General features: G+C 36.4%; 2 protein-coding genes across 2 annotated transcripts; both read left to right on the plus strand.

Moving 5' to 3' along the window:
* Window positions 1-3,300, plus strand: LOC122714243 (apolipoprotein D-like). The gene is made up of 4 exons (XM_043935434.1): window positions 1-1,986; window positions 2,104-2,234; window positions 2,320-2,560; window positions 2,680-3,300. Exons 1-4 carry the CDS (start codon window positions 1,873-1,875, stop codon window positions 3,064-3,066), a joined length of 873 nt encoding a protein of 290 aa, XP_043791369.1. The 5' UTR covers window positions 1-1,872; the 3' UTR covers window positions 3,067-3,300.
* A 773-nt stretch (window positions 3,301-4,073) lies between these two features.
* LOC122714246 (apolipoprotein D-like) lies at window positions 4,074-6,044 on the plus strand. Its single transcript, XM_043935436.1, has 5 exons — window positions 4,074-4,121; window positions 4,760-4,875; window positions 5,196-5,326; window positions 5,466-5,645; window positions 5,734-6,044. Exons 2-5 carry the CDS (start codon window positions 4,762-4,764, stop codon window positions 5,876-5,878), a joined length of 570 nt encoding a protein of 189 aa, XP_043791371.1. The 5' UTR covers window positions 4,074-4,121; window positions 4,760-4,761; the 3' UTR covers window positions 5,879-6,044.
* The last annotated feature ends 9,489 nt before the right edge of the window (window positions 6,045-15,533 follow it).

Here is a 15,533-nt window from a genome sequence, read left to right on the forward strand (position 1 = left end):
AATCATCGATTCATCGACCCGTATCATCCATATATTTACGAAATTTTTAAAAATAGAGTATATAATTCTCGAGAGAATTTTTCCTTCGGTTTCAATTTCGAGAAGAAAACTCGTAACTTCCGCGTTTACTCGACCTAAACAACGACCTAAACAAGACGGCGCAATAAAACAAATAAAAATGTCGGGATAAAATTTATCGAAATTGTTCAATAGCGGTTCCTCGTGGCTTCCATTGGATACCACCACTTATCGGTGTCTCGGTTAGAAGTGTATCTAGTCGAAACTAACGGTTCGATGACCAAGGATTTCATACAAAAAAGAAACCTCGTTGAAAAACCCGTTACGGCCGCCATGGGTTCAGAAACGGTGGCGTATGCTAAAGGCGCCTCGCTCGTTGACACCGGCTCGATTGCATAATTGCAACGCGATAAGTGGTCTTGTTTTCTTCCCTTCCCCCTCCTCCGAGGAAGGAAAACTGAGTTGCTCGCCTAAAGGTCGAGGTTGGTGAAACCGGCTTCGGCGAATAAAATCCCTGCCCTATCAAACCGCATTATTTTCGCAATCTCTCACCAATGTGATATTAGAAAAATATCGAAATATCCTTTTTTCCTCATAAATCCATTTCGTCGTTGATTATTCGGTCTACATTACTCGCTTGTTCCGGCGAACAAAATTGTGACGTAAAGAAATTTTATTGGGCTGCTCGTAAAGTAATTTCGTTCTTTCACACGAGTGTCACTAGTCAAACGGCCAACTTCATTCTAGAGTAGAAATTATTGGGTCGCTCGAAAAGTAATTTCGTTTTCTTGCACGAGTGTCGCTAGTCGAACATTTTTCCGGCCAACTTCATTCTAGAGTAGAAATTATTGGGTCGCTCGAAAAGTAATTTCGTTTTCTCGCACGAGTGTCGCTAGTCGAACGTTTATCCGGCCAACTTCATTCTAGAATAGAAATTATTGGGTCGCTCGAAAAGTAATTTCGTTTTCTCGCACGAGTGTCGCTAGTCGAACGTTTATCCGGCCAACTTCATTCCAAACCATGTTGTTATATATTTCGAGAGCATTGGCAGCATTTCATGGTTTATTCGTAAGAAAAATTCGTTCGATTCCGTGCACGGTTTGTGTTTTTCGCGTGTGACAACGAAGATGAGCAACAACGAAGATCAAGAGAAGCATTTTCCGCATTATTTTACTTTTATTCTACTTTTTCCTTCCGATAATTTCGACGTTAAATAATGTGCCACGTTCTGGAAGATCAATCGAAGCTAACGACAAACAGAATAAATTGCACCGATCGAATCGTACCGACGAATAACAACTCGTGAAATATGAATTTCTCGAATTCGACTGTTCACGATCACTCGGTGTTTCATTGTCACGGAAAAAAAAAAAAAAAAAACGAAATTACTTTTCGAACAACCGAATCGTTCAACGATAACGTTACAATCTAAAACGACATCCAAAGAAATCTTGGCGTCTCGTCAAATTGTCGGGTTGACACCGATCTCTTCCACCGGTGAATCGGTGAATCCCTTCTTCGAAAAAGTACCGTTCGTTCGAAGAAGAAGAAATTGCATAACAGAGAGTCGATTGCGCGTGTCGTCCTCGTCCTCGTCATTGTCTAGCACAGCCAGGGGTCTTTCGGGTGTCCACCTCGTGAACTTGTTGCCACCAACGAGCCGTCTAGCAACGTTGACGGCCAATGGCCGTCGTTTGGTGGCCAGAGAGAGAGAGAGAGTACCGTAAGGATATTCACGTGTAAGTAAAACAGAGGGGGATACAGGTGGTGCCCGGTCAACGATCTTACGCTCCCCGGTTCACGTATATATAAAGAGAAACGGGACGGGCACACGGCAGATCAACAACGGCAGCCATGATCGGCAAGATAGTTCTGTTCCTTTCCGCTTTGGCTCTGGCAGGAGCGCAGATACCCAGTCTGGGCTTCTGCCCCGAATACGTACCCATGGCCAACTTCGACATGACCAAGGTAAACGCAATCCTTTATCCTTATTATCCTTGTTCCCTTTTTTTTTTTCCCTCGATTTCTCGTCGAGATCGATCCAACAGAAAATTTAACTCTTTTATTCTCTTTCTCCCCTCACAGTTCTTGGGCGTTTGGTACGAGGCTGAGAGGTATTTCCAATTGACGGAAGTGGTGTCGAGATGCGTGATGGCCAATTACACGTTGGGGGCAGATGGAAAATTCCGCGTCAGCAACGAGGTTACGAACAGATTGTGAGTATATCTCTCGACTTTTATTTTATTATTTAGATTATAGGAATTATTCATCGAATATTGAAATCTGGATCTTTCGAATCAGCACGGGGATCAAGAGGGTGTTGGAGGGTGAAATAAAGAAAGCAGCCTCGAAAGCGGAGGAGGGAAAATTGATCGTTAAATACACGATACCGTTGACACCCGAGACCAAATACTCGGTCCTCGAGACAGACTACGAATCGTACGCTGTCCTGTGGAGTTGCTCGGGGATCGGCCCGTTCCACACCCAGAACGCGTGGGTCATGACGAGGGAGAGGCTGGCGCCGGGCACGGTGTTGCAAAAGGTGAATCGTCCTCGATTCTTCTTTCTTCTCTTCGATTATTATCATTCATTATTATTCTTCTTTCCATTATCTGTTCATTACATATCACGACGACATATACATTAAATTATCATATACAGGCGTATGCAGTTCTGGACAAGTACAAGATCTCGAAAACGTTCTTCGTGAAGACGAATCAGGAGGACTGCGCCCTGTTGGACACGAAACCGTCCCAGGAGCCGCAGGTCGAGGGGGGAGAGGAGAAGCCGGAGGACGTGAGATCGGCGGTGGTCCCGGACGCGCCAAAGGCGATCCTCGACTCGAAGAAGAGCCCCAACAACGAGAAAGCGGCCCACCCATCCGAAAATCCGAGCGAGAAGAAGCCGGCTGCCAACACGGTTCCGGAACGGATCATGGAAGTGGCGGATGCCGTGAAGGAGGAGGAGGAGGAGGAGGAGAAGGAGGCGCCGACGAAAGTAAAGGAGGAGGGGAATGTAGAACGGGCGGAGGAGAAGAAGAAGCTTTGAAAACTTTAAACTCGTCTTTTAAATCGGTTAATGATAAATTTTCAGCGAGGGAGGGTTGAAATGAAAATTGTAGGGCTTGTAGCGGTCTCGCCGTTTCGGGACCAGTCTCGCCCGTCGAGTTTCGTCGTGGCATTATCGAAGCTTTCATGGAAGGGAGGGTATATCGCTTATTGTTTTAATTTATGTACAAATGTAAGAGGGAGAAAAAAGAAAAAAAAAAAAAGAAATAAAAAAGTTGAATAAATTGTTACATAAAACTGACATGAAATCATTGTCTGTTAACTTTTATTACTCCCGAAGTTTTTTTTCCGAAATCGAGATCGAGATCGGAGACGCGAGAGGATTAGTGAGAAGAGAGAAAAAGGAGAATACACGAGAATCCACGTATTAACCGCATGATGTAAAAATTAAAAAAAAAAAAAAAAAAAAAAACGAAATATTCGAGAAAATATACAATTTCGTTCCTCGAATATATTAACAATAAAAAACGAAAAATGCGTAACGAAAGTAAATAAATACGCGTATACGCACAATCGGGATAAGTAATTACCGATAATAATCTACCGTTATCCCTATACAACAATCGTCGTGTTTCTTAATTATACGTACGAATGCAACGATTCGCTCGTAAAAGTTAACTGTAAACCGCGCTACAACGGATCGAACATTCGGTCGAAAGTTACTTTTCCCTAAAAACTTAACTCGCGTCGAGAAACGGCGAAGATCGAGATTAGATTAGATTAGAAAAGGGGGGAGGGAAGGAAGGAAGGAAGGAAGGAGAGAAAGAGGATCGAATTTTAATTTTGAAGAGGTATTAAATTCAGAGGTATAGGTCTGGGGTTTCTTGAACCTCGCTAACGTATACCGTTAGTGACCCACTAACAGAAATCTTCCGAACGCATCCAGCCAGCGTTCACAACAGTGGCCGCAAGGAAGGTGGAAGGAAGAGGAGCAGCACCAGTCACTGGCGGACAGTTGGACGCGTGAGAAGCGTGTGGCCAACCTTGAATCGCTTCCTCCGATCCTCGAGTTTTCAACGTGTGTACAACGATCCGGTACGTGTCCCATTCAAATCAATTCAATTCGTGACTCTCATACATTCTTTTTTTTTTTTTTTTTTTTTTTTTTTTCCCCTTCCTCGTCGAGGATCGCAGAGAGTATGGAAAGATTCGTTTTATAGGGATGGCCACGATTCTCGATCTTGGAATCTTGTTTATAATTTTCTTCGAATATGATAAATGGAATGTAAGACGATCTGTCTGTCATATTTTGGGAAATGCAATCGTATTTCTCGAAAAATTTAGATTTTAGTCAATCGGGGAATTTTTTTTAATAAATATTATTTTATTTTGTTTTATAATTAAATCTTGCGATTATTTGTATGATTCTATTGTATGTATATATATAAGAATTATACGATTGTTACATCAATATTAATTAATAATCAATATTAATATTATTAATAATAATTAATATTAATTAATATTTTTTCTTTTTCTTTTCGTTTCACTTTAAGATCGATAAATTTGACATTTTCCGCCGCGTTTCAAATACTCGATCAAAATAATACGAATTTTAAAACGTTTCTTCATCCGTTTTTCAGTTAATTTTTTTCACATCTTTCTCGAAAGTTTCCAATCCCCTTTATATTCTTCTCGTATCTTCTACGAAATTTCTTCTATTCCGTTTGCAGAAATGTTGCGGATATACTTGATTTTAATCGTAGCAGCGAGCGCGGCGATGGCACAAGTACCATTTTTAGGCTCTTGCCCCGTAGTGGAAACCATACCGAATTTCGATATAAAAAAGGTACGTAGAAGATACATCACGTTTATACATCACGTTATTGTGTTATTAAATAGAAAACTGGAATAAAATTTTCTTGCGCATACCTGTGTTATTGACTTACTTATGAGGCAATGCAACCTGCATTTAGAAAGCTGTCCTCAATAAGATATTGATATACATCCGACGTAACGAGACATATGCAAAGTATGTATACTCATAATTTATGAATATAATGAGATTCGCGCGGAAAATTTTTCTTTCTAAAAAGAAAGCCCGTCTATTTCTATGTATCTAACATTGAATATATTATCCGTTATTTGCTTCGTTATTTGTGTTCGCAGTACGTGGGCAAATGGTACGAGATCGAAAAATATTTCGCCTTCTTCGAGTTCGGCGGGAAATGCGTTACTGCGATTTACAGCGAGGGCGAAAATAACGCGATTAATATTTTGAACAAGCAGATATCGGCTCTGTGAGTACGATTCGATCGTTATTATCCTCGAATTAATCTTCCAAGTTAATCTTCGTTGTAATCCTTCGTCGATATTAAATAAAATAAAAAATAAAATAAAATAAAAAATAAAATATAAAGTAAAATATTAAATATTTAGGACCGGAGTTTCGTCGAGTATAGAGGGGATTGGAAAACCGGTTGTTAAGATCGAAGAGGCGAAATTGATCGTTACATTCCCAACTTTGCCTCTTCCGGTTGATGCCCCTTATTGGATTCTTGACACCGACTATACGAGCTATTCTGTCGTGTGGAGTTGTTCCAACTTTGGCGTGTTTAGGTAAGTGATTTGAGAAAATTTGTTCTTGATATCTTTTTTTTTTTTTCGAGTAAAGGGGTGAGAGAGAAAATTTGGTATTCCGTTTCAGCATGAGGAACGTTTGGATTTTGGCAAGAGAGCCAAAGCCACCGGTATCCGTGTTGGAGAAAGCTTATCAAGTATTGGATAAAAATAATATAAGTAGGGCGTATTTTATTCGTACAGATCAGAAAAATTGCCCTCTAGAAAATTAAATAAAGTACGATCAAAAATCACGTTTGTTTGAAAAAGTAAGTTGTTTTTGTAAAATATGTTTTTTGTGCTCAATTTGATTATTAGATAGTGATTATTTATTCATCTTTATTTATTCTATTTGAATCTAATAATTTAAGTATCTATAGTTTACTTTATCGAGCGTCGATAAAGATATTTGACGATTGGATCAAATTTATATTCATGCAATCCAATAGCTTAAAAAACTCGACCTATTTTTATTTTATTATTAATTTATAATTTAGCTTGATTTTATAAAATTACGAATACTAAAATTTTACGCTTTTATTGCATAATAATTATTCACCGAAGCAGATGTAGATATAGTTAAAATGTTATTATACCTTATGTTAATGTGTTGTTATATTTATTTATTTATGTGCTAAATAGAATGATGTAATGTACGATAAGATAAAAAAATATATTAAAAATATGTGATAATAAGCGATTTTATATCGAAGAATTAAAAAAATTTAAAATTTAAGTTTAAAATTGTGAATTTTGAACTGTGTATTAAATTTTATTATTGCATCGTGAAAAAAATGTATTTAAAAAAAGGAATAGCACGAGCAAGATGTAGGATAGACCTGACATCTTACGGGATTTTGTGTCGCGTGTTCTGAAATACCGACATCGTAAAAATTATTGTTCACATCTTTTGTGATTCACCATAGGTAATTATCGACAACGATTTTTTACTCGTACTTAAAAAATTATAATTCGAAAATATTTCGGAATAAAGATTAATATCAAAAGCAATTACGATATTTTATACAAATACGATCGTTATTTTACCGCAAAATTAATAATTATTTTCCATCCGTATCTTTAATTTCAAAATGCGAAATTTGAATTTTTTCGTAATTATAATTTAAACCGTAATCGATTTAATCGCAAAAATAATAAAAAAAAAAAAAACCGCGATTTGATCACGAAGACTAAATGATGGATCAACAAATTTATCGGTCAAAAAACAAACTACCATTACCATCACCATTACCAACGCTACTACTACATATTTAAAAACGAGCACAGTGACAAAGTAGTAACAAAAATGACTTCTCATCCTTTGGACTCAAAGAAAATCCAAAAGATGAGAAATCATTAATAGTTGCCCTCTTCTATGGCAATTTGCCGGGCCTCTTCGGCTCGTAGCCTCTTCTTTCTTCGGGCGCGATGCCCGCTGAAACTTAAATCTAGGCTCGAGATTTATTTCCTAATAAACGAAGAAAAAATACGAAATGAAAATTGTATCGACCGTACATCGGCGCAAAATCTCGAGCTCAACGTTCGTTTCGAGATCAATTTCACGACCACGACCGCGGAATTCGAAAAATCGATAAGTAAAACCAGAAACAACTGGTGATGACCACTCGTCTCAGTTTCACTCTCGATTTTTCAAATTATATTTCCTGAAACAGGTTGCCACACGAAAACGCGCCTACCCGAGCAGAGACTGTGACAACCTGCCCGGCCCTACCTACTTACAATTACTAACAGACACACCAGAAAGTATGCTACCTATCCTACCTAGCCCTATATTTAAAAAGTGGCAAAACACAGGCACGCCAACACACTCACTCCACGGTTCTCACGCATACAAACTCGGGCGCAAAAAGTCTACACTGGGAAGGACGTCCCGGGACGCCTTCGACACCCGAGCTTAATATTACTTTCACACTCTAAGTTTACGTACCATTTTCCTGAAATCGATTGACGATGGCTAGCGATCATTGCGTAAATCGCGAAAAAAAATGCGTATCTCAATCATAATTATATATTTTCATGATCAAAAGAATAGATATGCTCTCGAAAAAAGTAATAATATTAGACTTGATGGTATGAAATTTGATGCCTTTGATATAATTTAAGATAATAAAATCGTATAAAGAATAAAAGATAACGACGCAATTCCACAGGCTAACCATACATACATACACACACACATACACAATGTGGAGAATACGTCGCGCACGAACACTAACGCATCGTCAATCGCTGAGAAATTGTTATAAACTTATAAACTAGTATCATCATGCCCATCACCTTTCTCTCACACAAGTAACACCTGGGCACGTGAGTGAGGTCCTGGCAATGGACATGGAAAAGGTTAAACCTGAAAATCCTGAGCTAAAGAAAGTATCAATATATTTATTTTTCATCTAACGAGCTAATATGTTTTCCTAGTTTATCAATATTCTTACTTTAATTTATATTATTTGTAATTCTACTTGATTGATTTTCAATAAATTATTAAAAAGAATTAGAATTGTTAAAACAATTATATTTAAAAAAAAAAGGTTAATTAATATTCATTGCAATTTAATATTAATATTAATAGAAATATCCTCAGGCGAATTCTTCATCAAAGTATATTTTCGAAAAAATATAAAAGTATTCAAAATTTGTTACTCTGATTTCGAATTCTGCCTTGTCGCGAAACGTCTTCTTGCATATATTTAATACATTTTGTATACGAAAGAAATGAAATTAATATCTTTATAATATTATATATCGATATTATATTAAAATTTTATCAATATAAAATTAATTATTAAAAAACGCGATATGCAAGAAAACCTATCCTGATCTAATAAATAAAATACAAAAAAAAAAAACTGTTACTACTCATGGATATAATAAATACCCATGGTCACTGTGCTCGTGCAAAAATTCTACGTATACAACCAGTCACCCGTGTCGATTTGGACTTTTCATCCTACGACATGATTGAGTGGACCAGAAGAACAAAAATACATGCGACTTACCATTAGATGCGACGAAATTGCATTGCTATCGATGATGCTTATTCTCTTGAAACACTGACTTGAATATATAGCACAAACGAATATTTAAAAGAAAAAGAAATAAAGAAAATAAAAGATTATTAACACATTATACACGTTATACACGTTATTAACACGATTTATATTAGATGTAGTCGCGAAACACTGACTCAAATTTCACGAAATGTTATTATAATTGAATTTAATTAAAATTATTATGTTGTAAAAAATATTCGGAATACTATTACGAAGCAATCACTGACTCTAACGGTCGCATTGCACGCGATCACAAAATAGCAAACTTCATTGCGTCACTATGGCAGCCATATTGGAATTTTCCCGCCTTTGAAATGAGACCAGTAATCAGTTAACATCTTGTAAAAAGAAAAATCAAAATTTCTAAATAAATATTTAAAATATATGGAATTAATTGATTATATTAAAATAGAACAACAATCAAGCATAAATTTTATCTTAGGAAATCGTAATATAAGCTACTCTATTCATTCGCTGTGATTCTAACCGTCAAATAAATGAATAAAGAAAAAATAATACTTCAATTACTAAAGATTTTTTAATTTCCAGTAAAAAATGCGTAATAATCGAACAATAGTATATAAACGACAGTAATATATAAAAAATAATCATGGAAGTAAAATACTATTAATAAATAATTCACACACCTCGCGGAAATACGAATACGTCTAAGCAGCACAATTTTCGACACTACAATGGCACCTCGCGCTTCTGTTTCGATTGTCGAATTATAAATTAGGGAGGGGGAATCGACAACACTCGTTCACATAACATCGTTCGACAACAAATCGAAACGTGTCGAGCGTGACACAAACATAACCCTCAATTTCTCAGAAAAGCTATTATAAACAATGTTTTCACTGCCTCGAGCAAAAGGTACACGAAAGAGAAAGACAAATATATAAACAATACAGAAGTTGTACGTTTAGAAGAACGAATACATACCATTGAAATACGCATTACTTTAATTTGATGAAACAAGTTATGAATGTACATATAAAAATGGATAATGAATTAATTTTTAACGTTCGCTTCTCAATAAAAAAATATAAAAATCTACTTCAAATGAATTTGCTTTTATGAAAAGAAATAAAACGTTACTTGATATATAGGAAAATCATAGAATAAATCGCCATAGCGTGTATTATAAATCATTATTCTTTCTGGTCATTCTGGTTATCAATCTGCACAAATAAAGATTAAAAAAGATAAAATAAACGTATAGAGTTAAAAATATATTAAAATAGAGCGATAATAAAACTAAAATTCTTGTTGAAAAGCTTGTACGTAGTATAAACTACCGGTAACCTCAACAATCGGACAATCGAACGAAAAAACATAAAAAAATTCACAAAAATTATAACTAATTTCGTTATCATAGTGTTCAATGGATTATTAAATAAACGAAATAATGTATAAATTCACTAATAAAGTAGAAATTACTTACTTTGTAGCGAGGTTACGTATCTCAAATCGGTGACACGTCCTGTCACGATGATTTTCGATAAAAGAATGACGCCACGAGCCACAGTTTCGCCTAGGAGCTTTCTAATTGGCTGGAACTCGTGGTTCCTTATTCACTCAAAACCGCGCGGAAAATAAAACTATAATATCGTATAATACACTTTTATCGTGAATATAATATCGAAATTTTACAAAAATTCGCTTATTAAAAATATAATAAGAATAAATTATTGAAATTAATTTAATATAAAGATTAATTAAATAACACATAAAGGCGGAAACATAAGTAATATATAAAAGTTAATATAAAATTTAAATAAATTAACAGTATTTAATTAAAACTAAAAACTGAAACATAAAAGAACAAATTTAAGATTATTAAATTTAATTTTTTACCATTAATCGCTTTTTTTCTTTCGTTCATCGAATGTAAAAATAATAAAATATAATATAAGAAATATAATCGAAAAAATACACAAAGATTTTCACACGCTATACAATAGATATCTCGTTCGTACTTTCTCCCACATGAAAAATACAGGAAATAAACAAGAAATGAAATAAATCGTGCGTTTGCTAATAAAAACACGGTATCAATACTGTTCAATTAAACAAATAAAGTAATATGGGGTACGTGTCACGTGTTAGATCGATCCCTAACTCTTCGTCACGTGGCGTGTATGCTAACAGACACCGTTCAATTGCAAAATCTACAGGATGTCATCAGCGATATATTGTGCAACGGAAAGAAAAAAGGATCCCACCGAGACACCCCACAAAAACAGAATCGTGTTAAAAGGAGGGACGTGTGGACCATGCATGCATATTTCTCACAGGCTGACAACCTCCATTAATCAATATCCTTTTTTTTTTTTTCTGAAACACGACTTTTTACTACTACAATAAATAATAATAATTCTACCCTCCATTCCATTCCACAAGAAGATGAATACTGAAAATTCCAATTAATCGTTAATTAATTTATACGCTCCGACAATAATATAACTGAAATTAAATTAAATGAATCTGTCTAGATTACTTTGCAAACAGTAATGGACTAATCTTTTCAACTTGGATAACAATTGAAAGGCGACGATGAGAATGGTTTTCTCTCCTAGGAATAGTTCCCCGTAATCGGCACGATCTCGAGCCGATAAATTAAAATGCGGTAGAATCTAAATCAGGATCTGAATAGATAGTCAAAAAAGAAAAAAAAAAAAAAAAAAAAAAANAAAAAAAAAAAAAAAAAAAAAAAAAAAGAAATCTTGTCGGACAACCAACAGGTTGTCTCCTTTTAAATTTATCCTCCTATCCTCCTTTTCATCTCTAACTGCTCTTACACACGAGATATAAAGGGGGAAGAAAAGGAGAGAGAGGGCCCCCAAAATATCCGCGTGGGCCCTTCGATTTTCGAGGAGCACCGGCTCCCCCCTCCCTAATAACAGGGTACACCGAGGCTAAACAAACATACACGCCCCTGGCATCTCTCGCGTTGAAAGAACTCACGGAGGAGGAAATGTAAAATAAAAAGTGTAAGAATACAGAAACAATTTAGCCACGCCACTTAAAGGATGCGAGGTGAAGTATGATAAGTATACCGAAAGATTCAACAGAAAAATCGAAGTATATATATATATATATATATATATATAAGCCTCGCCTTCACGAGTATATTCGTAAATTTTAATTCGATCGAGAGAGTTCTTCTCGATATTTATCAAAATTGCACCGATGCGTATGTAATTTCGATCGATATTTATTACTCGAATAACGGCGCGAAGAAAGATACACTTGTTGGAAATAAGAGAGAAGAAAAAGGGAGGAGGGGGAGACTTCGTTTCAACGTAGTAAAAAAAAATAAAAAAAGGTAACAACATTATTGGAAAAGTTCAAACGTGTGTATGTTAATCTTAATTTTTGTAATATAATTGAATTCGATGAAATCGTTTAATTTTTTCATTTTTACGAGCAACGTAACGAACCCGTTGATTTATTGCATCTTGATCGAACAACGGACAGGTCAAATTGTTACTACGTATTTAAAAGATAAGAAGATGTTATTCTTTGGCTCGAAGATTTGGCAAAGAACGTCCCTCCGCATTTCCTGTCGATTTCTTCGAGTATTACTTCGCCATTTCTTAAAATGAAAGCCGAAACGTAGGTACAGAAAAAGAGAGAGAGAGAGAGAGAGAGAGAGAGAGAGAGGTTTGGAAAGAATCACGAGGCCGCCATGTAATCAAGGAAAGTAAGGAAAGTAGAGGGAATGAGACGATGGTCGGTAGACATTGCATCTTGGGTTTACTAGTATTGTTTAGACACAGCTATACTTTTCTCAATTACTCTTCATTTTTAAAGAGTGTGGAGTATCATCGATGCATACATACGCGACAATTATGAGTCGATAAATTCGTGCGAATTGAAAAGAAAACATCGTCGTCCCTTTAAATTGAAAAAAAAAGTTCCTCTTCTCGATCTGAAACACGGAGCGTGAAAGTCTAAAATGGCTTAAGGGCCGATCCATTTGTCTCTAGCACGTGCAAAAGAGCAGCGAAGAGACGCGTAAAACGCGAGTGTACGCGAGGGTTCGAGGTATAAAAAAGAAGGCGAGTAAAAGGAAGGAAGAGATGAAGATTGAGGAGCGGTGGAAGAGAAGGAGGGATGTACGAGAGAGAAGGAAGCGAAGAGACGAAGGTGGATGAGACAAGAGCCATTCTGGTTTGTGGGCACAGCCGTTGCCCGAAGCCCACAATTATGATAATAGCCCCTGGTCCTGAGTCTTGTTAGCCCAAGAGTGGATCCCAACTTCTTTTATCTATGCCTTCTTATTTTTCCACGCTCATCCCTTCCGCTCACCCCTTTTCGATTCCCTTCCTACGATCCTCTACTCTTTCAACCCCGTTTTCGAGCATTCGAACGAACGAATTTCGAAAGGAAATTTCGATCGATTATTTTTCCAAAATACAATAAAATAACTGAACAATTTACAAAGCTGTTACAAAGCTGTTTTTTCAAATGGCGAACACTCGCTGGTGAAAGCGGAGGTTTTAATTAAAAGCGCGGGGACAAACGTTTTCTCGTTAATTAAAAAAAAAAAAAAAAGCAAAAGGAAAAGCGAGGAAAATCCATACTTTCCTCCCCGAACGCTATCCAAAGCGTTGAGCATGTTTTTTTTTTTTCGGTTGACAGAAGAAGGCGGACTAGGAAAGGAGAATAAGAATATAAAGCGTAGAGGAAGGAGGGAGGGAGGGGGCAAAGTGTCGGCGCGAGCGCAAGGAGCACGCATATCGTATGCATGTGTATACGGTCGCGTCTCTCTGTCTCTCTCTCTCTCTCTCTCTCTCTCTGTAAACGTTGTAAAAGGCGATAGGAAACGGGGCACGCTTTAATCCACTTTTCAGCGTACCGTCGGGTCTTTTGATTCGACGCGGAAAGCGTTAATTGGAGACTGCAGCGCCACCGCGATCGGAGCAAAGAAAGCCTTTCAAAGGCGAGCTCACCATCCCCCCTTCTCTCCCCTTTCGTGTGATAGTAGTGGGCGCAGCTTTTTTTCCAGGATAAGTAGAAAACGCCGTTACTTCCTTCTTCCAACGGCACCACACACGTCTCCACGTTTGAACCACCGATGCTGCGGTGGTGGTTCAAAGCCGGTGATGACGTTTCTCATTCAAATCTCGCACAATTTTTGCACCGTACCGTCTCTGTACCGTTCGCTCGTTACGATGCGCGAGCATCGCCGAAAGGTTGGGGAGGGGGAAGAGAGAGAGAAAGAAAGAGAATTGATCGAGACGGAAGATCGACAACGCGTGCGAAATAGAATAAAATTTCGTGGTTAAAAGAATAAAATTTCTTGAATTATATATTTACGGTAGCAATAGGTAGGTAGATAGGATAATTTTGGATCAAACAAGAATCTGGATGGGACGATCCGGTGGTATATGGGATTGTTTACTCAGATTAGAACCGACAAAGGGAACTGTTCTCTCTCTTCTTAACTCTTGTCTTGATTCAAGCGATGCCCTCCCTATATTTGCTCTAGATTAAATGGAGTTTCGTGGCGCAGTCCTCTCGACGATATCTGCTACGGTCTGCTACAGTGCTTTGTATTGTACATTGTATTCACAAGAGGAGAAAAAAAATTCTTACGTATTCCCTTACTGCGTGTATAACCGCATACTGCGAACTGTTGAATCGTATATATAAATTGTAATGATGTAAATTTATCGAGAAGGAATGATCTGTCTGTTTCGCTATTATTTATATGTATCGAAATATGTATGCAAATTTTAATAATATCTCAAATTGAACGCAATTTATCGAATCCTTTAACGAATCCTTTAAAACTCGACATGGCTTAAGAGCCGATATAAAATCGACATTGTTATCCAATCAATAAATATTTTACGCGTATATAAAGTACGAATTATTTTGGACGTTTCTTTTAAAATTGGAATCACCAAAAATATTTTCTGCCCGTGTACGCAATATATGTGATAATTTGGTAACAGTTATGCATTATGGTAAATGTATGTACATCGTGTTTCGATATTAAAGTCGTACATACATGGATCCCTCGAGAATTCTCGATAAAACATAAAGTAAAGTAATGACGAACCGTATAGGTAATCGGGGAGATTAACTTAATAGCTGTACGCTGAGGTATCTGAAGGAAAAGAAACGAAGAAGAAAAAGGGAGCGAATTTGCGTTCCTTGTAGACAGGTGATAAACAATAAAAACGAAAGATTAAAATTGTACGTGAATATATTTTGATTGTAGAGAAAAAATAATTATTATTATTACCATATCTTTACAAACTTTTCAGTCAGTCAATCAGAATTTTCAAAAGAACTTTGTTCGTTTTTCCCATTTTTCTCTCTTACTTTGTTCTCTTCCCTTTTCCTTCTTTTTTTTTTCCATTCGCTCGTTTTCTCCGTTTTGCCTTATGGCAGAACTTTTTGTCTCGGTTCGTTTCTTGGTCGGTAATAATGACGTTCGGTAATCAGGTGCATCCTTGATAGACTAGAACGAAAACCGAAGAGGAAAAAAAAAAGAACGAAAGAGGATCGTGATTTGTAAACGGCTACGTGGGCGTTCTCGGTATTCATTGTTGATCTCAAATTATGTAAATAACGAACGCAGAAATTATAGACGACTATACCGTGATCAAATTTGCCGTTTTTCGATACACAGCAATTTAAGTTTCGTGAAATCTACTTACAGAATTACGAATGTATGCAACATAAAATATAATTTGCATTATGGAATTAATAATTACAAATTTATAATTTTTCAATTCATATAAATGATTATATAAATGTACAAAAATAACGACTAAAAAATATATCAAATTTT

This window comes from Apis laboriosa, unplaced genomic scaffold (assembly GCF_014066325.1).
Source record: "Apis laboriosa isolate Shangri-la unplaced genomic scaffold, ASM1406632v1 scaffold28_cov147, whole genome shotgun sequence".
Lineage (NCBI taxonomy): Eukaryota > Metazoa > Arthropoda > Insecta > Hymenoptera > Apidae > Apis > Apis laboriosa.